General features: G+C 38.6%; 1 protein-coding gene and 1 long non-coding RNA gene across 4 annotated transcripts; one reads left to right on the forward strand and one right to left on the reverse strand.

Moving 5' to 3' along the window:
• Nucleotides 1–510: 510 nt before the first annotated feature.
• eps8l1b (eps8 like 1b) lies at nt 511–14,425 on the forward strand. 2 transcript variants are annotated; one of them, XM_057322093.1, is made up of 19 exons: nt 511–579; nt 1,491–1,543; nt 3,610–3,768; nt 5,655–5,798; nt 5,913–5,974; nt 6,862–6,968; nt 7,050–7,108; nt 7,781–7,910; nt 8,379–8,467; nt 8,760–8,834; nt 9,050–9,198; nt 9,506–9,644; nt 9,777–9,832; nt 10,628–10,724; nt 10,827–10,952; nt 11,027–11,153; nt 11,523–11,685; nt 11,929–12,061; nt 12,868–14,425. In XM_057322093.1, the coding sequence occupies exons 2-19, from the start codon at nt 1,514–1,516 to the stop codon at nt 12,952–12,954; spliced, it is 1,932 nt and encodes a 643-aa protein (XP_057178076.1). In that variant the 5' UTR covers nt 511–579; nt 1,491–1,513; the 3' UTR covers nt 12,955–14,425. The 2 variants fall into 2 exon arrangements, with proteins under 2 accessions (XP_057178076.1, XP_057178077.1); XM_057322094.1 differs by lacking the exons at nt 511–579; nt 1,491–1,543; nt 3,610–3,768; nt 5,655–5,798; nt 5,913–5,974 and adding an exon at nt 5,981–6,229 and having other exon boundaries at nt 12,868–14,421.
• LOC130546748 (uncharacterized) lies at nt 8,065–9,598 on the reverse strand. Of its 2 annotated transcripts, XR_008961810.1 has the most exons (4): nt 9,496–9,598; nt 9,290–9,406; nt 9,036–9,139; nt 8,065–8,145 (listed from the first exon to the last, which is right to left on the reverse strand). It is a non-coding gene; the product is annotated as an uncharacterized LOC130546748 (long non-coding RNA). The 2 variants fall into 2 exon arrangements; XR_008961809.1 differs by lacking the exon at nt 9,290–9,406 and having other exon boundaries at nt 9,496–9,596.
• Nucleotides 14,426–24,651: the final 10,226 nt, after the last annotated feature.

The following is a 24,651-nucleotide window of genomic DNA, read 5'->3' on the forward strand; positions in this document are numbered from 1 at the left end:
GTACACTGTAAAACTTGTTGTAATTTTGCAGTAGGTTTGCCAGTAACTTACTGTAGATTTAATTTCCAATTTTGTTTTAAACATAAACTTGCCTAGTTCTTATATTGTCTTTCATAAAACAAGACTAGATATCTTAGGTCACTTTTCTTGTTATGTAAATGTATCGTAAGAAGTTTTAAATACTTCTACTGGTAAAGAAAACAAAAATGCTCAGGAAGAATGTCATTTTTTGCAGTGAAGTGGCAGTAATGAGACCAGTCACTTTTGAATCTCAAAAGTCAAAGTGTTTTAGTTTTGATTAAAGTAAAGTTTAAAGGAAAATATGAAGTAGTAATCAAATCTACCGTTAGTTACTGGCAGAAGTTTTACAGTGTATTAACAAATATAATACAGTTGATAATAGAGACACAGTTCACGTACGGTCTAATTCTTTTCAGACATTTTTGTATCTCAGATAACCCTCTTGTTTTCTGTTATCTGGTGGTAAAGAATGTCAGGGCGGTTACACGCTATCAAAATACATCTCACCTCCTAAACACAAGTCAGACGAAGATGCAGCATCAGGAGTGTAATACCGCGGTGAGTGTTAGAAAATCAATTCTTATGTGATTCAATATATTTATACTGTGTGCATAAACTGCACCAAAGTTGACACGATAACCAAAACAACACACAATTTGTTTTCAGAACAGAAGAATTGCTTTGATCATAAATTCATGTTTTTAATGTCTTAGTCGGATGTTTATTGTCAGGTGGTATTTTCCTGGAAGGAATAGTTTACTTAAGAATTAAACCTCTGTCACTACACACCCTCATGTCATTCCAAACACTCATAGGTGTTTCTCTTCTGTTGAATATTAAATAAAATTCATACTGTTCTTCTGATATGTGAAAATATAGTGACAGGGGCCTAAGCTTCGGAAAGCACAAGACAGCCCAATGAAAGCGTCATAACAGAAGTTCACATGAGCGGTCACAGGACTTTTATTTTGTTATGAGACTTTATTGGGATGTTTTGTGTTTTAGACCCTGATCAGCCTCTGGTCACTGTGTAAGAACAGCACTCGTAACACTTTTTTATTGTACATCAGAAAACAGAAAGTCCGACTGGTTTAGAATTACAAGGGAGAGTAAATATTGACAGAATTTTGTCCTGGGGAACTAGTGCTTTAAATTGATTTGGTATGCTTAATTTTCTCAATTCACTTCAAAAGTGTTTGGCTAGTAAGTATAAAAAATGTAATGCAATCTGCAATTTTTCTAAACTGTAAGTGTCAGGTAAACCTGTGTGTGTGTCATTGTGAAAGTCAAGGATGTGTAATACCCTGGGTAATTTTTAACTTGGAGGAATTCAGGTTGCAGGAAGTAAGACAGGTCGAGCAGGAGAGAGAGTTAGACGGGTGTTTGAATGATACGTAGGTTTTTGTGTTAAAACACAGCATGGTCTTCAGACAGATCTCTGTGTTTGATGATGTGATGATGTTCCGCAGGTGTGAGACAGCCAGTGGTCCTGATGGGAGTGATATCTCACTATCTGCTCACTGTGAGTCATCTCTGCAGTTTTAACAACCCTTCTGTATACCATGACACATAGATTAGCCCAAAATTCCTATAAATACATCTTTACATCAAGTCCAATACTTTAAAAGAGCGATCCTTAACAAATTGTTAAGATTTGAGGTAACATCCATACGTTTCGCTGCTGGGAAACGCATTTTGTACAAAATACAAAATGTACTATACAAGAAAAACAAGAATTTATTCCATAATTAATCTGAATGTTGTTGACAGAGGTGAGTCATGTTTACGGCTGACGTTTGTGAGGGATTGAGTTTATTCTGTCATTTGGGTGTGTGGAGGACAGTAAAATGCTTTATGATCTTGTGAGGGCAGTGAGGTGAGGGCGAAACAAAGGTGCGGTGTGGTAGTCATCAGTTTGGTTCACATTAAAGGGATACTTCACCCAAAAATGAAAATTCTGTCATCATTAACTCACCTACGAGTTGTTCCAAATCTGTATACATGTCTTTGTTCTGATGAACATGGAGAAAGATATTTGAAAGAATGCTTATAACCAGACAGATTTTGCCCCCCATTGACTCCCATAGTAGGAAAAAATACAATGGTATCAAAAGTGCCCCAGAGCTTTTTGCTGTCCTACATTCTTCAAAATATCTTCTTTTGTGTTTAATAGAACAATCAATCAGTGATCACCCTCGCACACCAGTAGGAAATAGGTGCGTCGGAAAAAAGACAGAAAAATGGTCAGTGATCAGGAACAACGGAACAAACCCGCACACTATCAGTCTTGCAAAAGTATCAAAAATGTATTTAAATACAACGTTTCGATCAATGACCCATGACCGTATACGTGATGAAGGCCATTGACTGAAACGTTGTATTTTAAATACATTTTTGATACTTTTGCAAGATTGATAGTGTGCAGGTTTGTTCCATTGTACATTTTTAACAGAACAAAAATAAATGATAAAGTAATTTTTCCTGCTATGGGAGTCAATCCAGTACCTCAGAGATGACGTATTTTTGTAGGCTAACCCGGAAGTAAGCGCCGCGCTGGTTCCTCGACCTAAAGCCTATGCATTTTCCCCACAGACTTTTGGAAGCTCGCAAAAAATAAGCTCTGTGATTAACAAAGGTTTATGATGATTACACGTTTTGTCTATCAAGATAATCTTTACAAATTAACACAACATTTGTTACATTTGAAGCCGAAATACAATCGTCAGAAGTAAGTAAAAAGTTAACACGATGCTATAAACAGACTACACTTAAGGTCGCTCGATATCAACGTCACCACCACCTTTCAAACTTTATTAAAAATGTGTTCACTGGTAAGTAATTACTCTGTGAATGAATCCGCACCTACGTTTTAAGATATCTGTGCCCATGTTGCATTATTTGTGAGCTTTATATGCGCGATGACGTCTAACGTCCCCGCCAAAGAAAGTAGTCGCTTTTCGCAACTTGTTAGCATCTGCCATTTTTAAGACACAATAAGGCTTGAAAAAATCACAAGCGGGTTATAATTGGTGTGTTTTATATCATAGAATAAAACGTGAAAATATTTAGAGGTTTTGTTTAACACAGACCTTATTTTGGGCGATTTACCAAAAACCCTTTCAAAAAACCCATAGACATTGGAGCGATGGAACCGGAAGTCCTTAAATGCTAACTCGCTTCCGGGTTTGCATACAAAAATACCTCATCTCTGAGCCTCCCTATGGGGGCGAGATCTGTTTGGTTATAAGCATTCTTTCAAATATCTTTCTCCATGTTCATCAGAACAAAGACATGTATACAGATTTGGAACAACTCAAAGGTGAGTAAATGATGACAGAACTTTCATTTTTGGGTGAAGTATCCCTTTAAATCCAAACTGTGACCCAGTTTACTTCATGATCTTCCAGAGAAAAGAAAATGTACTGCTACTAATAAATTGTAGAAAACGAACACTATTAGTTGTTAACATCACCAGACCCTCTTTGACCAACTTTTCCTCTCCGACCACTCGCCACCATTTTGGAACAAAACAGCTTCATGATTCAGTCAAGTTCCAAAGTCGTGCACTACATGTTTTTCTCTCTCCAGCATCTGGTGAAGTTTTGTCTTGGAGATGAGGGTGTGGACACCGTTGAAGAGGCTCTTTCACGGGTTCAGGATCTTCTGGGTCATTATCAGCTGTCCAGTGCTGAGGTGATTCTGGAGATCAGAGCCGACAGGGTCAGCTTGAGAGACAGAAACAACCAGGTAGACACGCAACACAATATACAACTAATTGCACTTTTTCTGTAACTATAAAAGGAACTTCAACCACAGAAGAACCCAGCAGTGTCCAAAACCCAGTCCTTCAGATGAGCACAACACTCTGATATTATTTTATTTTCAGTTACTTTCACAAAGTTGTTTGTTGTTTCATTCATTTTATTTTTAGTTTACATGCTCGTTTAAGTTGACCTTTTAGCAATTTAGTTTCTAAAATGTGCTTTTGTAGTTTTATTATTTTAGTTATTTTAATATTGGTATAGGTTAATATATTTTTATTTTCGTTTTAGTTTAGTTCTTCACCTTAAACCTATTTCAGTTTATTGTCGAGGCAACATTTTCCATTTTCATTTAGTTTAAGTTTTGAGATCATTTCCAGCCCTACTGTACATCATTTTAACTTTAACCAACAGAAATGTTTTCAAAGTTTTACTTAATGATAATAGACTGATAATAGACCCCAAAAAGAATTTGTACTGTACACTTGAAATATACGAACGTCTTTGCATCAGATCAAAGCAAGTGACATTTACTGTAAAGTGCACAAGTACACTTTTTAAACAAAATGGATGACACAATTGATGTATTGTTGAATACAAAACACATTTCAATAGTTAAAGCCACAATATGGAATATTTGGACCGCTAGATGGTTCACTTTCGAAACAACAATAAAAGGCGAAGCTAAATGACGTTAGGAGAGTGGAATTGTCGTTTTCACCATCCAGAGGCGTATGGAGATCGCCCATCAAGTTCACGGACGAGGTAATGAATTTATTTTATTTGATGTCATCGTAATGAATTAGCTTGCAAGAAACGTGGAATGCAATGCTACGTTAGCCCGCGACTGATATTGGACTTTGTCAATTGATTTGGTAGCGTAATGCTACACAGTTTTGCGTGTTTAAAACAGTCATACAGTCGTCGTTTAAAAAGTAAATTGGAACGAACCCACAGCATTTACAAGTAACGTTATTGGCTACATATTTCTGTGCGACATATACTGTATTTCATAGGGTAACTGCATTCATAACTATTCAAATAATCTGCTTACCTGTCTATTAAAACACATCCAAGAGCGGAGTCTCTGTCGAGTCCAAATTGGTCGCGAAGCTCTCTCCATTTAGAAAATGCTTTTATTCATATTAAAAAGGATATTAATCCTTGTTTTATTTCTTCGTTTGTCCATAAGCCTGCTTGCCTCATTTGGCCTACGTTTACACTTTTTGGGTTTCCTTTACTCGCCAAAGAGTAATCGTGATCCATAATAACAGAACAACAGATGCTGCGTCCCAGATGCTGTATAACCACTTCTGCATTTGCGTGTTGCATCTACAAGCAGAAACTGAGGGTAGTGCGGAGCAGCGGATATTAAGTCACTGATATGCGACAAATACAAGGGAGACAAGGGACGGGCCATTATTTTAAATAGGAATTTCACTGGATTTGCACATTCTTGGGAACATGTGGGATAATGTACAGTAAGTACACAACTGCATGAAATATATCACACTGTGCAAGTGATTTTGGGATATTTCATAACACAATTGTTCCATATTGTGGCTTTAATATGCTGATCTACACACGGGGTCGCTCTTCCGGACACCTGTGTGAACTACAGACCTCACATCCACTAAACTTTTTTTAAAGTCACAGTAAAAACGGTGATGTTGGTTGTAAGAAAAACACTGGCATCATTTGTTTCAGACATCTTTTATATTTCTTATTCAATGCTGACATTTTTAAATGTGTACAAAGACTTTTTGGGCTTGTGTATAAAAACAATTTGTGCATCCCTTCTTCACAGTTTTGCCTTGCTGAATGAATCTTGTTTTGATCTGTTGATTTGTCTTCTGTCTGATCTCTGATGAGGATTTGGAGACGTTTGCCCTGTCCTCTCTTCTCCGCTGTGACTGCATATATTCTGCATCTCTCCGTCATCCGTCTCTTCTTCTGCTGGTTTGTCAGAGCTCCACCCAGAAGAGACCGAGCGTTTATTTATTCAGCTGCACAACGGTCAGTGCACAACAAGCTTCACAGCAGACGCAGCTGTGATTCAGGTGATACTGTTGTGGTTGTCAAACCCCGCCTCTTCGATGACGTCACCGTGTACCTGTTTGTGCATTACAGGCGGAGTGCATCAGAGATGACATCGAGCAAGTTGTGTCACATCACACAATAAGAGAGAACAGGTAGAGATCCAGCCGAGCGCTGTTGTGATTTCCACAACACAGATAGTCAGACAGACAGAGAGAAACCTGTTAACTGGCAGACAAACCAGTTCAACCAGTTTCTACATAACTTAAGAAGGCGTGACTGAGAGGACAGAGAGAGAGAGAGAGAGAGAGAGAGAGAGGGGGGTAAGACAGAGACAGATTCATTTGAGTTGAGCTGTTCTTACGGAGGTATACAAACCTACAAGACATCTACAGTACATCTACAGTAAGGTACAGTGTGTATTCTTTACCTGTGTCTGTACGCTCAACGTGTGCGTGGGTGCGTGTGTGTGTGTGTGTGTGTGTGTGTGTGTGTGTGTGTGTGTGCGCGAGACACACTGAGCTCATTGACAGATCAATGTCAAACAAAATTCCAAACATTTTTCTTAACTTGACGGTTAGATTTTTTATGAATGAGTGAGTGTGAGTTTTTGTTTAGGGGGTCTTACATTCAAACAAAAAATTCACTCCAGAAGTTAGTTAGATGGCATAAAATGCTTTCAAAAGCAAGTGAAATAATCCTGTTAGAGAGGGTTATGGTCTTTAGTAATTATCATTTCGCATAATTGTATAAAAAATATAAAATGTATAGGATTTAAAAACATGAAATTGTATTACATCAAAATAAATATAATATTTTCTTATTTCCAACTAGAAGTAAAAGTGTTTTATATTAAGTAGCATGTTCTGATGAAAACACTCCCTCTGTGTGTTTTTATTATTTTTTATGTTGTTTAACTCGAGAATAATGAGCGATTGTTGCCTAGAATTAATTTACGGTAGGTGTGTAACTCTGAATCTGCTGTATAATAGTTTCTGTGCATTCAGAATGACTGGTGTTAATGTAAACATATGTTTGTCAGGTTTGTAGAATCCATTATGGATATTTCGGGAGTTCCGAGCCCTCCATACAGCCAAGCCCCAAACCCGCCCTCAAACCACCCCCCACCCCCTTACCCGGGCATCAGAGGTGAGTGTGCGGATGTGTAAAACCATTTCATCATATCTTACTAATAGATTTATAAACAGATTTTCTTCTCCTGGTTTCTAGCTAATGGAATGGTGAATGGTCAGCCTGATAAGTCATTTCTCAAAGCTCAGGTGGAGGTGGTGAGTACACACACACACACTCTCACACACACACGCGCACACACGCTTATGCACACACACACACAGGCACACGCACACACACATGTGCACACACCCACACGCGCACACACAAATCTGATTTACTATCTCCGTGGGGACAGTCCATAGGCATAATGTTTTTTATACTGTACAAACTGCATTTTATCTGCTATCCCTAAACCTAAAGATCATAGAAAACTTTTTGCATTTTTAGATTTTTTTTTTAAATATTGTTCTGTACTATTTATAAGCGGGTGTGTTATTTTTATATTTTTGGTCCCCATGTGTTGGTGTGCATTCAGGTTTAGGTCCCCACCGGGATATAAAAACATGCCAGACAAACACACACACTGATTTAACATTGTGGTAGTGAGTTTTGCATGGAGAGCCACTCACTTTTGTTTAGAAAATCTAAAACCTTAGTCTCTTCAACTTTTTTTAAACATTTAATTGATTTACATTTCCAAAATGAGTTCTTGTTAGATTTAGTCGACGTTTGGACACATTTGTCAACCATTTTGACCTTAAAGCGCAGCTTGTTTTGAAACACAAACACTTACATTGTTGTAGAGTTGAGTCAGTGTATGTGTATGAGACTGTTGACCTTCAGCTGACCTTACGCCCTATATCTCTCTCTCTCTCTCTCTCGCTCAGGACTTGCTCAATCATTGTTTTGATGACATGGAAGCGTTCATGGGAAAGCTGCAGCAGTCAGCAGAAGCTCAGATGATCCTCAACCAAAGGAGCAAAAAAAACAAGAGAAGTCAGAAGAAAAGTGCAGATGGTACGAGTCACATCACACCCGAAAAAACTAAACATAAGATCACTTTAAGACAGGCCAGATTTCAAACACCAGCCTCTTTCCATTATGTTAAACTACTAATATCTCAAAAATATACTCAACTGACGTGAACTCACCTTGACAAGCTCTTATCAGCAGGTTTGGGTCTTTTATCAGTCTCTGGTTCACTCAAAACATCAGCCGGTGGGAAAGTGTCGTGTTAAAGACGCTATCAGCTCTGTTTCAATAATAACAAGAAGTCAAATTCTCCCTTCATTCATCCAAACTTGTGACTTTCATTCATCTGGTGAACACAAAAGGAGAAATTCTGACGTGCTGGTCACTTTCTTTCCATGCGGTTACAACCCACAAGGAGCTTTGACAACACAGAAAAACAGTATATAAATGATGATAAAATGACAGTAAATAATATAATGACCCTTATGGATGTTGTTCGTTTGTGTTTTAAAGAGGATCTATTGACAGCAAAAGCTAAACCCCCGTCTGAGAAAGAGTTCATCAACACATTTCAGAAATTCAAATACAGTTTTAGCTTGTTGGTGAGTCATATCCTTTCAATTATATATTAAAAATAATTTGTCAATAGAATATTTTATCATTATTGTTTATGAGACAGAGACTGTCTTTTTAATAATAAATGTTTTAATAAACAATATTATACAATATACTGAATGTACAGTATAATAGCCTTTACTGCTGATATAAATAAATAAAATGTATTTTATAATTATACCATGAATAATGATGGTATTATCATTGGTAATATTTATAAATATAATTATTTGTAACATTATTGTTATTTGTCATTAACTGGCACTGTTTGTTTTATAGGCACGGTTAAAATCCGCCATCTCCAATCCTACCTCAGACGAGCTCGTGCATCACGTCTTCAAACCTCTCGACATGGTGAGTAATACACATTTACTCCATGCGTGTGCGTTTATATGTTTGCACACCGTTCAGCCGAGCTATTAAAGCCTTTTGTTGTTAAGAGTGCTTTATCAAAAGGGGTTTATCAGCGTTTGCCTGCTATTGTCTAGAGATTAGATTGACATCATGGGTGTATCGATTGGTACGGTGCACTGTATATACTGTTTGCAAATTCACCTGTGTGTGTGTAGATTGTGAAGGCTACAGGAGGTCCTGGTTTAGCTGCATCCGTGTCCAGTCCTGCCATGACACAAGCGGCTGTGACTCTCATACAGAATAACCTGACAACACAGGAACAAGAGTTGTGGACCTTACTAGGACCCAACTGGACACAGCACAGGTGTGTGGTCCTTTATGCCACATTTAAAGGGACAGTTCACCCAAAAATAAAAATTCTATCATCATTTATTCACCCTCCTATGGTTGTAAACCTGTATGTGAAGATATTTCGAGAAACGTCTCAGTGGTTTTGTGTTCATCCAATGGAAGTCAATGGGGGTCAGTGTTGTTTGGTTATCAACATTCTTCAAAAGATCTTCTTTTGTGTTCTGCAGAAGAAAGAAACTCATACTGGTTTGACATGACGTAAGGGTGAATAAATGAAGAATGAGATTACCATTTTTTATGCTAAATGTACCTTCATGCAGGTCTGCTTTCCGAAGCCCCGTGGCCCCCTACACACCCACATTTCTGGACGGATGGAGACCCCCGGGGTCAGATGTCGCAGGTTGGGTTGATCCTGTGGAAATACAACACAAACAAGATGCAGAGCTCTCAAAAGTAGAGGTGACAAACATCAACTTATCTAATAATAAGACAACCCAGTAACACACTAGACACAATGTGATATCCTTTATCCATCAGTGTGGATGTGTCCTGGTAAATTCTAACATGTTGACTTCTGTGTCTGACACCCAGCTTAAATCGTCTCACCCCTCTGATCGACAAACTCCCGCTCACGCTACAGACCCAACGTAAGTTCACCTTTCACATTTTAAACCAGGAATTGTTGTCCTGTTGACACGAGGGATGTGTCGGAAAGCAAATGCTTGTCGGTGTCTATTGTCTACTGAAACTGGTTTCACACCCGATTACACCAAAACATCCTTCCATCATGTCTAATGATCTTGATTTCCCTGAGCTTTCCGTGAACGCTCAGATTTGACATCGGACGTCATGTGACCCAGCTCAGTTCCTGTGTGAAGCGTAATGTGACTCGCGTTTTCTTTTGCATAGTTTTGTTGATGGTTTAATAGGACGGGCTCATGTCGTGCAACCTGATGCGGACATCTCATTTGTCTACCGAGTGAAAAGCGTTTTGATACCATGACTCTTTATTCATTGTGTTGGGTGTCCGTATCTCATTGATTCATTCAAAGTGAGCACAACAAAACTCGCTTGGCAAATCTGCAAAAGATCGGTTTCACTTCTGAGCAAGGTAAAGGACTCAGTGTTGTCTTCAAGTATTTCTTCTGCTTCATTGGCCACGAGACACAAGAACGGCTTTGTGTTAAACAGATAGAAGACATTGTGATACCCAAGACAGATTTGACAGTTCAGTTTTTACATGACGGTTACAACAACAGAGGTTTATTTGTGTGCGGTTGCCATAATGGAGCGTTTTCACAAATGAATGAAGAGCAAACAGTCATTCAGAGATAAGTCCGTCTCTGTGTGTCCCAGTTTCTGTCTATTAGATGTGTCAGGACGGAGGTGGTTATGAATGCAAACATTCTTTGAATGAACGAAAACAAATCTCTCTGTTTTAGTGATAGCACGGTGAAAGAGAGGTTATATCGCTGCAGTTACGACTTTGTGGCACGAAACAGCAGCGAGCTCTCGGTTCTGCAAGGAGAGACACTAGAGGTTCTCATTCTCTCACACGCACATCAACTTTATATCTCAATAACATCGTTGTCACATCAAAGGAGAGCAATAGTACAAATCATATTATGATCTCACGTTCAGGTGATCGAATCATCTAAACGCTGGTGGAAGTGCCGTAATAAGTTTAACGAAGTGGGATTCGTACCCTTCAACCTCCTGGAGCCCGTCACACACGTTGACAATCCCGTGACGCGCAGAACTCCAAAGGTACGAACTCGCATCCAACGCTTCTCGAAAACTCTCTCCTCCTGCGGTCCTGTAACATTCCACCTCTGTTTCAGCCTCCCGCTGCTCCACCAATATCCAACGGCCTGCCCATGCCGTCCGCCGTGACCTCTGACCCCAGCAGCCCTCGACCCCGCAGCATGGTGCTGGGACCACAACATCTGCCTGAAGACACGGAGAAAGGTACAAACATGCACAAACATGGAGCTTGCAGGAGAACAAGTTACTATAAGAGACCTTGCAGACAGAATGAGATTCATCAAACGGAGACTTTTCAGCTGATCTGAGATGAGATAAATCGCATGCGTCTTATTTGATTTAAGATCTCAACCGTATCTGAGAAAGTCATCTCAGAGAATTGTTATGAGATTGAAACATCTGGGGTTGGATATACACACATGTGTTTTGTAGCTCATTTGTGTCTTTTTTTTAATGCTGGTGAGAATCTTTGCTGGTAGAATAAAGCTTCATTGTCCGTCCGGTTATTTCCTGTCTTCCTGCTTTCTCACGGGCAGGTTTCGTGCTCACATTGATTTGGTCGTTCTGTGTCAGTCATGCAGGTTAATGATGAGTTACTTCAACGCTTGACCAGCGGGAAGAATTTATCCCCCCGGCTGACGATCCCTCGCTCGACGGACACAACGGCTCAGCTCGATTACAGCTCGCCTCCAGATGAAGTGGAGAACTGGCTGAGAAAGAAGGGCTTCAGTCAACCGTGAGTCTCATAAAACAAAAATCATTTAATCCATCTGTGACTTGTCATGTCATGACTTTGTCTTGTTTGCAGAATAACACCAATCCACCGATCAGATTGTATTTCAAAGAGCTCTATCTTTTAATGACCTTTTCAAAGTTTGTAAATGTCCACATATGTTTTAAGATGTTTATAGATTGTTGCTATAGATTGAAAGTGTAATGCAGGAGTAATATACTGAAGCACTGGGTGTTGTGTTTGTAGGACGGTTCAGTGTTTAGGGGTTCTGAATGGAGCTCAGCTCTTCTCACTGAATAAAGAAGAGCTGCGTGCTGTTATTCCTGAAGAGGGCGCTAGAGTCTACAGTCAGCTCACAGTACAGAGAGCCCTGCTCGAGGTACACACACACACACGCACGCACACACACACACACACACACGCACGCACACACACACACACACGCACACACACACACACACACACACACGCACACAAACACACACCAGACATGAAACGCACACTCACCATACACTCAAATACACACACACACACACACACACACACACGCACACACACACACACGCACACACACCAGACATGAAATACACAAACACACACACACACCATACACTCAAATACACACACACAAATACACTTAAACACACACCAGACATGAAACGCACACTCACCATACACTCAAATACACACACACACGCACACACACACGCAAACACACACCAGACATGAAATACAGAAACACACACACTATACACTCAAATACACATACACACACCAGACATGAAATACACATAAACACACACCAGACATGAAATACACAAACACACACACACCATACACTCAAATACACGTAACACACAACAGATACACAAATATACACAAAACTTAAATACACACAACAGACAACAATAAAATTAAAACACACACACCAAACAAATACACGCACACGCCCACTCGAATAAATACACGCACTTAAATATAACCATACACACAATGTACAGAAACGTGTTCACACACCATACACTCAAATACATACACATCACACACTCAAATAGCTACACACACACAAACCATACACTATTATACACACACCACACACTTAAATAAATATACACTTACTGTGTATATATATATATATATATTAAACAGCTTCTAACTCTCTCTCTCTCTCTCTCTCTCTGTCAGGACGCTCGCAGATCTACAGAGCTGGAGACTGTGATGGAGAGACAGAAGATGAAGGTGGATTTGAAACTGGAGAGTGGAACTCTATAAACATCTATTGATGAATGAACGTGCGCGCACGCACACACACACACACACACACGCACAGCACACACACACACACACACACACACACACACAAGCACCTGCACAAGAATATTTTACCTTTCCATCTCTGTCCATACTGACAGCACGGAACGAAGTTACGAATCTGGAAGATTATGTACAAACATCTTAATTTTTAATGTAACATGGATTAATATATTCTTAACTAATAAATGTAATACGCATGAGCTGAAACCAGCAGTTCCTCTTTCTTCCCAAGTGGGGGCGACAAACACCAGCATGTGCAAAACAGAGGCAGTGACGCAGTACCGGACCCTTACTAGAGTAAACTGAGAATTGTAGGTCAGGTTATGAAAGATTCAGGATTTAAACCTGCAGTCTTTTGGTTATTAGCCTGGATTTGAACTTCATAATGGATGAACTACACTGACAATACATTTTTGTTACTTCATAAATTTAACAGTATTTGGGAGATCTACTAATACTATAATGCTCACTCGTAGTTTATTCATTTAAATTTTTCACATTATTATGTTTGGTTGCATATCTGCCAAACAAAAAAACTTTAAGACATACAGAATGTGAAAAAATTACCTGCTCACTGATCTGAGCAAACTATTAACCACATAAACGAAACTGAACTAGTAGTCGCTGCTGTCAGGGGTAATGTAAAAGCACATATAGCTGCATACACATATAAAGATTTTATATGCTGTGTGTGCGCACATGTGTGTGTTTTACCAGCTGCATTCTGTTGATTGTGCTCACGGCTGTGAATAGCTCAGGTGTGGTGTCAGGTGTGAGGTGAGGAATGTGTTTGTGTGTGTGTGTGAGACACACACACTCTGATCCAATGCAAACAAAAGTGTGATTTCACGTTTCACATTTGTGTAATGCAAACACACACACATCTTTATCACAGCTGCAGGGGGATGACAGCAGACATAAACATCTATCAGTTTTCAGTTTTCTCTCTTTTGGGTTTTTCTTCGCAAAGTTACTTAAACTGTCAAAGTGTTTATATGTAGCCACCTGAAGAATAACATATGTGGTTTAATAACACTTAAGGTTGATTGTAGGGCCAGACATAACTTGTCATTTCAAAAAACTTTTTTTTAGTGCGCTCTACTTTTAAACTTAAAAAAGGATACTTTCAGCCTACTTTATATACTTCAGAAAAATGACACTTAAATCTACTTATACTGACAGTAAAGTCTAAATATATTTGACCTGTACCTGAACTTCATCTTTTGAAGGAGATATACTTAAAAGTGTAATTTAGTGTTGTATATACTATGCCTGTAAGTTGTGTTTACTCTTTTAATTAAGTAGCCTCATGAGTAGTAAATTACCTATAAGTTAACTTTTTTGTATTATTGTGGCAGTACAAATTAAAAACGAAATTGTAAATTAGTTGTGTATTCAACGTTTACTACTATTTGTGCTTAAAACTATAATTGAATAAATAAAAAATAGGAAAATTACACTTAAAAAAATATACTTGAACTACTTAATAATAAAATCAACGTAAAGAAAAGTTATTATAGTTTTGTCATAGTTTTTGAAACAGCTTTTATTTGGATATTTTTAGGTTTTATGTTAACTTTTGTTGTAATATTTGTTGTGTTTTTATTATATATTTGTTTATTTTTATATTCATGTATTTTTTATATTAATAATTTATTTCATATCAATTTATTTTTATTTCAGAATGTTTTCAGTGCCTCATTTTAAACAAAAATAACATCAGAGATGTTGCTTTAGCAATGAACTGAAATGAGTATTTCAAATAATATTTAGGCTGATCCTTTATTTGATTTCATTTAAAAATGTTTTAATAGTTTCAGATACTCAAAGTTTATGTATTTTTGTAAAGGTTTGGTGCCATTCCTTTAAATGTCTGTGCAGTTAAAGCAGATGTAGGATTACAATATCAACATTTTGACAGTCAAAATACCAGAAGAAATAGCTAACTAACTGTTCTTAATTTCAACAAAACTGGCCCTGAAGCAGACATCAGAACACAGCGCTATAGATGTCTGTGTGTGTTCACGTATATGCATATAAACATGTTTCAGGCACACGTATGTGTTGATCCAGCAGGTAAAGTAGGCTACATTCGGGCCTAAACATGAAGTTCTTTCATTTAAAACCTCACATTCCATCTACACCTGTTGAACTCTTGAGCTGTCTTTGGCCGATAAGAAATAGTCTACTCGAGCGTGTGTGTGTCAATATCAAGACGGGATATTTCACATGAGAGCAGGAAGGTGACCTCTGACCTTTGATCTCTGTTGAGTTCATGTTTCTGCCGAGTCCCTGGAGTTCTCACGGCCCCTGCAGGTGAACATCATTTCAAACACATTCCACCATCCCGCACCTGCGGCCCGGGGTGCGCGTGTGTGCGTGTCACTCAGCAAGCCGTGATAACGGTACAAAGCTTCTTTGGATTCGACCGCTCACTCCAACACCAGTCACAGAAGCTGATGAAAATCCCGTCACAACATCGTCTGATTTCTCTCCTTCCTTCTGTTTTCCTCCGACACGAGGGAGGAATAATGAGAAAAATACGAGCGGGATAACGTAAAGAATTTTGGACGGCCATCTGACATGCTCCAGAAACTCTAATTCGAGCAGAACATCTGAAACATTCCAACTGACTTTTTACTGGAAGTTCAATGTCTCCAAGTTTTCCACCGACACATCACAGACTGGAAAACTGCAAACATTCGGCACAAGGGTTGCCAACTTTGAACGTAAAGCCAAGCGTTCACATAACGCAAAAGTACGTACTATAGACGATAAATAAATCTAAAGCTAATGAATACATCATGACTAACGCTAAAAGAAAACCTTTTGCATTTTAAAGGTTCCCCGATGGGAGGTTTTGTCCGCTTTAGTTTGGGGACCAATTTGTCCCCAAAAGTTAAACAGCAACACACACACACATAGTGGGTGGTCTACACAATGAAGACAGTGTGCGTTCGTGTTTGTGGTGCGTCCCAGTGTGTGTGTATTTGTGCGCGTGTGTTTGTAAATAAATGTAAGCGTTATCAATAGACTAAAATGCTTCTTATTTCAAATCAGGTAGGAATAAAACAACAACTCCACCTAACAAGTCCAAAGGGAATACGTTAAAGGAATGTGTGTGTGTGTGTGTGTGTGTGTGTGTGTGTGTGTGTGTGTGTGTGTGTGTGTGTGTGTGTGTGTGTGTGTGTGTGCGTGTGTGTGTGTGTTTGGCAGACTTGGCTCTTTTCTTGGCAAAGGAAATGAGGAGCTAAAAATTGATTTCATGCTGTAGAAAGAGAGCTCGACAGAATGATGATGAGAGACAGAGAGAGAGAGAGAGCCACCTGACCGCTTGATGGATGGTGTGTATGGAGACAATGCCTCACACATACGCGCTGTGGGTTTGAACGAGCTGTCTGACGCTCCTAAAGCCTTTTGTCGTGCTGGCTTCTGTCTGTCCCTCAGATTGTCCTGATAGTTTTCCCATAACACTGTGCAAGCCCCGCCCCCCTCGTCTCCATGGAGACGCGGCTTTGCATCTCCTGAGACCCTGAACGCACGGATGGACCTTTGTTTGCGCGGTAATGTGCGTCTACGTAACTTTACATAAAACGGCATTGATCCAGAGCAGAGCCCAGAGCCGGAGCAACAATTCAAATATAACATCATCGACTCTTTTCTTATCATTTACATAACATTAACATCAACAATATTTACATAATTAACACTGAGCACTGTAAATGCGCTTTACACGGTGATGTTTGAGAGCCAACCACTATTTCTCCAACTCTGTGTGTCATAATAGAGAGATCAGATATATCTAGTGGAAAATGTGGTTGCTCTTTCAGAGCTCAGGAGATTTGATGGAGTTCTCAGTTGGGTTTCATTTAAGTATCAACTCAGTCTCAGGTGTTTCTCTTAAATTGTGAGAAATAAAGAGAAACAAATGAGAGTGTAATTGTTGAAACACATGAAGAGTAGGGAGGTGTAAAATTAATGTAGATTGTAGGGGTATAATAATCTGGATTTGGGTAAATTTGATGAGAAATGTTTGAGTTCATATTGAGATCTTCAATAATATTGAGTTTTGATTGCAGACTTGACAAATCTGAGCTCAGTTTGAGACAATTTTGACATCTCTTCTCAAACTCTAATGGCTACATTTGGAGATTTCTGAGACGCAGATGAGAAATAAGCAATCATTTCCATTTGCTCTCCATTTAATCTCATTGATGTCTATGGGAAATATTAAAGAAATCTCGTCCGTGTTTTACATTGATGTCTATGAGAAATAACTGAGATATTAAACAAATCTCGTCCGTGTTTTACATTGATGTCTATGAGAAATGACTGAGATATTAATAACTGAGATATTAAAGAAATCTCGTCCGTGTTTTACATTGATGTCTATGAGAAATAACTGAGATATTAAAGAGATCTCGTCCATGTTTTACATTGATGTCTATGAGAAATAACTGAGATATTAAAGAGATCTCGTCCGTGTTTTACATTGATGTCTGAGAAATAACTGAGATATTAAAGAGATCTCGTCCGTGTTTTACATTGATGTCTATGAGAAATAACTGAGATATTAATAACTGAGATATTAAAGAAATCGCATCCGTGTTAAACATTGATGTCTATGAGAAATAACTGAGATATTAATAACTGAGATATTAAAGAGATCTCATCCGTGTTTTACATTGATGTCTATGAGAAATAACTGAGATATTAAAGAAATCTCGTCCGTGTTTTACATTGATGTCTATGAGAAATAACTGAGATATTAATAACTGAGATATTAAAGAGATCTCATCAGTGTTTTACATTTATGTCTGTGAGAAATAACTGAGATATTAATAACTGAGATATTAAAGAGATCTCGTCCGTGTTTTACATTGATGTCTATGAGAAATAACTGAGATATTAATAACTGAGATATTAAAGAGATCTCGTCCGTGTTTTACATTGATGTCTATGAGAAATAACTGAGATATTAATAACTGAGATATTAAAGAGATCTCGTCCGTGTTTTACATTGATGTCTATGAGAAATAACTGAGATATTAATAACTGAGATATTAAAGAGATCTCGTCCGTGTTTTACATTGATGTCTATGAGAAATAACTGAGATATTAATAACTGAGATATTAAAGAGATCTCGTCCGTGTTTTACATTGATGTCTATGAGAAATAACTGAGATATTAATAACTGAGATATTAAAGAGATCTCGTCCGTGTTTTACATTGATGTCTATGAGAAATAACTGAGATATTAATAACTGAGATATTAAAGAGATCTCGTCCGTGTTTTACATTGATGTCTATGAGAAATAACTGAGATATTAATAACTGAGATATTAAAGAGATCTCGTCCGTGTTTTACATTGATGTCTATGAGAAATAACTGAGATATTAATAACTGAGATATTAAAGAGATCTCGTCCGTGTTTTACATTGATGTCTATGAGAAATAACTGAGATATTAATAACTGAGATATTAAAGAGATCTCGTCCGTGTTTTACATTGATGTCTATGAGAAATAACTGAGATATTAATAACTGAGATATTAAAGAGATCTCGTCCGTGTTTTACATTGATGTCTATGAGAAATAACTGAGATATTAATAACTGAGATATTAAAGAGATCTCGTCCGTGTTTTACATTGATGTCTATGAGAAATAACTGAGATATTATTAACTGAGATATTAAAGAGATCTCGTCAGTGTTTTACATTGATGTCTATGAGAAATAACTGAGATATTAATAACTGAGATATTAAAGAGATCTCGTCCGTGTTTTACATTGATGTCTGTGAGAAATAACTGAGATATTAATAACTGAGATATTAAAGAGATCTCATCCATGTTTTACATTGATGTCTATGAGAAATAACTCAGATATTAATAACTGAGATATTAAAGAGATCTCATACGTGTTTTACATTGATGTCTATGAGAAATAACAGAGATAAAAGAGATCTTGTCCGTGTTTTACATTGATGTCTATGAGAAATAACTGAGATATTAATAACTGAGATATTAAAGAGATCTCAAACGTGTTTTACATTGATGTCTATGAGAAATAGCTGAGATATTAATAACTGAGATATTAAAGAGATCTTGTCCGTGTTTTACATTGATGTCTATGAGAAATAACTGAGATATTAAAGAGATGTGTCTGTTTTTTAAACTAAGTTTAGACAAAATTCAAACTGGCAGCACTGGTCTCTCCGGGTCTGTCTGATGCACATCAGTGTTTTAAATCTTGGCACATTCATTCTTCTTGGCAGGTTGGACTTTAGTTAAGTTCTTCTGCATGTGCTCTGTGGAACTGAACTCTGCTCTGGGACATCAATCTCTTGTTTTTAAGTCCCTCCAACATGCGTTTTATGTCTTGTTATGGGTCATTGTCACGTTGAAAGATGAATCATCTTTCACATCCCAATGCTGCTACACGGCAGCGGCGTGTTTAACCTCTTGATTTTTCTTTACAGACCTCCGATCACTTTTCCGTATGTCTTTATGAGTTTTCCAGCGCTTGTCGCAGTAAACCATCCCTTCAGTATGATGTTATACCATCACCAGGCCTCCCCGCCAGGGACGCTTCTCCTGATGTTATGTGCTGCAGTTGGCTCACGCCGAACATCTTGCTCAACACCGAGACCCAAATGTTCGATTTTGCTCTTATCAGACCGTAGAATCTTCCTCTGAACGCTCCAAAGAGTCTTTCACACGCATTTGGTCAAACACCAGCTGCGATGTGACAGGAGTTTGTCTGAACGAATTCCTTCCAACACTCCAAGCGAAGTGGAAAAAAAAGAAGAAATGGAAGGTTTTGGAATGGCCAAGTTAAATCCCAGACGTTGTGGGGGAACTGAGGCGGCCAGCGCACGCAAGAAAACCAGCAAACGTAACACAACACTTCAAAGAAACACACACACGCACAGCGCATCTCTGAGAACACACACACACATATCTGTATAAAAAGACTCGCTTTAATTTGAAGCACCTGTGAGCACTTTAATCATTTTTGGAAAAACTCTCTTTATCCACGTACACTAACAGGTATTTGTGTGTTTTGAAGGAACTTTCCAGGTTAAATACAACCTAGGAGCCAAAAAATGTTGAATCATTCCTCAGCATTGTGAACATAAACTACATTTTTTTTGTGGAGTTAATAAAGTATATTTTAAGTTCATTCTATTAAGTACACTTAAGCGAAGGTTACATATATATTTGAAGTATACTTTATGTAGTATGTACTAGTACTAATTTGGACTAATCTGTCTACTTTTTAGTTGATAGAAGTGTAATAATAGTAAGCTTTGAGTACACTTTGAGTTAACAACAACATTTTCTGAGAAGAACATAAAAAGTAGATTAAAAGTATACTTACTTATTTTGAAGTTTAAAAGAAGTATACTAATAGCACACTTGAATAAACCTGAATGTTTCGACCTTAGTGCTGCGTTCGATACTGTAGACCATAAAATACTTCTAGATCGCTTACACAATTATACCGGTATTCAGGGACAGGCACTACAATGGTTCAGATCTTACTTATCAGACAGACATCAATTTGTCCATTTAAATGGGGAATCATCAAATCTAACGCAAGTAAATTATGGATTACCTCAGGGATCGGTTTTAGGACCCTTGCTATTCTCCATATACATGCTGCCCCTTGGAAACATTATTAGAAAACATGGAATTAGCTTCCACTGTTATGCAGATGATACTCAGCTATATATCTCATCAAGACCAGATGATTCCTTCCAACTATCCAAATTGGCAGAGTGCATCGACGATATAAAGCATTGGATGACTTGTAATTTCCTTCTTTTAAATTCTAATAAAACAGAAATATTACTTATCGGACCAAAGACACGTGAGCAGAATATTTCGGATTATGACCTGCAAATTGAAGGCTGCACTGTTACTCCAACAAATACAGTTAAAGACCTTGGCGTTATATTAGACAGCAACCTGTCATTTAAAAATCACATCTCAAATGTCACAAAAACAGCCTTCTTCCACCTTAGAAATGTTGCCAAATTGCGAAATATTTTATGTGTGGCTGACGCAGAGAAGCTTATTCATGCATTTGTGACCTCAAGACTTGACTACTGTAATGCACTGCTTAGTGGTTGTCCTGCAGCATCAATAAACAAACTACAGTTAGTTCAGAATGCAGCTGCCAGAGTTCTAACCAGGTCCAGAAAATACGATCACATAACCCCAATGTTATCAACCCTTCACTGGTTACCCATTAAGTATCGTATTGACTTTAAAGTTCTTTTAATTACTTATAAAGCCTTAAACGGTTTAGCCCCTACCTACATAACAGAGCTTCTACCACACTACAACCCATCACGCTCTCTAAGATCTCAAAACTCCAGACTTTTGATAACACCTAGAATAACTAAATCCACCAAAGGGGGTAGAGCTTTCTCATACGTAGCACCTAAACTCTGGAATAGCCTCCCCGATACTATTCGAGGGTCAGACACACTCTCCCAATTTAAATCTAGATTAAAGACACATCTTTTCAGCCAAGCATTCACTAATACATAGCTAATGAACAGCAGCTACGCTAATTATTCTCTTTCTGTTTCTGCCCTCGCCTCGGGATGCCCATCCCGAGGTAGGGAGAGATTCCGCCAGGCCCAGATGAACGTCATATGCCCATCCACAACTAGAGATTACGCCAGCTACATCGGAAAATCCCGTGCCATCCTCCTGCGAGAGCCTGCGGACTGACTGACCATCCAGCTCCATCCAAGGCAATTCCATCACCACCCAAGAAAAAGGCGACCATCTGGCCGGCCCAGCTCAGACAATTCCATCCCCAACCGAGAGCAAAGACGGACTACCTGTCACATAAATGCTAAATTTACAATACTTGGTATTTAATGCTAAACTTACATCACACGACAGCAGTTTGAAGTTATGGCTGCACTCAGTGACTTTGATTGGAGGTAGCTGGGTGGGTGTTGTAGGGAGTGGGGGGGCTTGTTGGTTGTGGTTCGGGGCGTTTCATTTGTTGGGACTGTGTGGATCTGGTCTGGTTGGTCTTGTTTTGTGGTCGATGTCGGACAACAGAGGAATAAAGTTAATTATGCCATTACTACTTTTCCCTGGTTGTTCCTCTGTTGTCTGTTGTTGATCGCGGAATGAGACCGGGTTGGACCTGCACGGTTTCGGCGGGTGGGGCTTCCTGGGTCGCGGCTCGTGGGCTCTCCCTGTTCTTCGTGGACGTTGCTCGGTGGCTTTGGTCGGGGTCACTGAGTGCAGCTATGACACGTCAGAGGAGATCTGGCCCTCCCGGCTGAGCCTGGTTTCTCCCGAGGTTTTTTTTTCTCCATTATTCAGCATTGGAGTTTGGGTTCCTCGCCACAGCAGAGCAGTGCAGTGTTGGCTTGCTCACCGGGAGACTGCATTTATTTATTTATTTATTTATTTATTTATTAGATATTATTTATTATAATGATCTTGCTTGGTCTATAAACACCATGCACTGTGCTGTGTTTTACCTTTCTGTGTTTTTCTTATTTGCTCCTGTAAAGCTGCTTTGGAACAATGCACATTGTGAAAAGCGCTATATAAATAAAATTGAATTGAATTGAATTGAATTGAATTATAAAGGGGAAAACTTGTTAACTACAAGGCTTTTAATCTCTTATAAAAAAAAATCTTAAAGTATTATATACCAAAAGTACATTTTGAGATTTGTGTTTCATGGTTTAGAGTCTAGCTAGGAATAAAAAACAAACTTCCTCTCTGTAATTCTAATATTTCTTGCTCATTAGAGAAATCTTGTAACATTTCATCACCTCTGTACTGTAACATCGTTTGTTTGATGCTGAGCCAGAACAAACAGGAACACAGCTCGACTTGTGTGGCGTTCAGACTACATGTGGTAGCAGTCGCTGTGTTTTATGTCGAGGGCCCTCGCGTCTCTTTCAGGACCGTGTGTTAGTAAACGTGTTGAGGTGATTAGAACCACACGCTTTGTCTCTCTTCACCAGCTAATGAGACACAAAAACCTGCGATCACTGCGTTTAAGAGAGAGGGTGAGAGAGAGACTGAATTTATAATTGAAGTCACTCAGTGTGTGTGTGTGTGTGTGTGTGGACATGTTTGTATATCCCGGTGGGGACCTACACCTGAATGCACACCAACACATGGGGACTCGTGTCACCGTGGGGACCAAAATTGAGGGCCTCATGGGCAAAAAAGCTAATCAATTGTACAGAACAATATTTTTAAAAAATCTAAAAATGCAAAAAGTTTTCTATGATCTTTAGGTTATACAGTTTGTACAGTATAACAAACATTACGCCTATGGACTGTCCCCACGGAGATAGTAAACCAGACATGTGTGTGTGCGCGTGTGTGTGTGTGTGTGTGTGTGTGTGTGCGTGCGTGCGTGCGTGTGTGTGTGTGTGTGTGTGCGTGTGCGTGCGCGTGCGTGTGCGTGTGTGTGTGTGTTTGGTTAATCCTTGAGACTTGGTTTAATTGATCCGTGTTGAAATAAAGGATGAAGCTTCACTTTAAACACGGTAACTTGAGAGAGAGAGAGAGAGAGAGAGAGAGAGAGAGACTGACCCCATTTCATTCACAAGCCAAAAAGTTTAGAGAAGTGTGTTAAAATAGTCGCTGTTGGTTGTGTGTCAGAAAGAAAATCCATTAAGATATTTTCTGATGACTTTCTGCCAATCACAGATGTGATCTCTTTAATATCTCAATTATTTCTCATAGACATCAATGGAGAGCAAATGGAAACATTTACTTAAGTCTCATCTGCGTCTCAGATATTTTTGTTATAAAAGAGTCAGAAATCTCACAAATGTGTCTGTCATTAGAGTTTCAGAAGAGATGTCAACAATGTGTCAAACTGAGCTCAGATTTGTCAAGTCTGCAATCAAAAGTCAATATTATTGAAGATCTCGATATGAACTCAGACATTCCTCATCAAATTTACACAAATCCAAATTATTTAACCTCTAACGTCTGCATTCATTTGACACCTCCATAAATGTTCTTCTGTCGTCTTTATTGTTTAAACCCTCGTGTGTGTTTTTCAGCTACAGTAAACTCAAGCTACTGAATTTGCAGAGATGATGTTACAGCGCTTGTAGATAAGAACATTGGAGAGGGTTTTCACCTTAAATGCCTTTTAGCAGACGCTTTGTATTTTAAATGACCTGCAGTACACTAACAGCGGGTCGAGTCCCCTCGGAGTAACCTGGAGTTAAATGTCCTGCTGATAGGCTGAAACGGTGACAGAGAACTATTGTAACGGATGTTTCTCTCCAAATCCTGGGTCGCCCCGGCTTGGATGTGAAACCGTAACCTTGGTGTTTATAGGGCAGATCCTGAACTTGGCACTCATACGGTATGCTCGGAAAAATAAAGGCTCTGAGTGGATTTACATTTCCAGAGAGAAAATAACAGTCCCTTGCGAGACGGCGAAAGAATGAAGTTGAAGTTTTAGAAAAGTTTACATGTGAGAAGAACAAATACTTTAAATGTTGAAGACAACGAGAGATTAGATTTGTGCAATATAAAATAAACAATCCTGAAATCATAAACAGAAAGAGATTTATAACCTGATGTCATTGGAGAATCTTTGTAATCTATTAATTTTCTAATGTACCCATTCATC

Source organism: Triplophysa rosa, linkage group LG23 (genome assembly GCF_024868665.1).
Source record: "Triplophysa rosa linkage group LG23, Trosa_1v2, whole genome shotgun sequence".
Taxonomy (NCBI): domain Eukaryota; kingdom Metazoa; phylum Chordata; class Actinopteri; order Cypriniformes; family Nemacheilidae; genus Triplophysa; species Triplophysa rosa.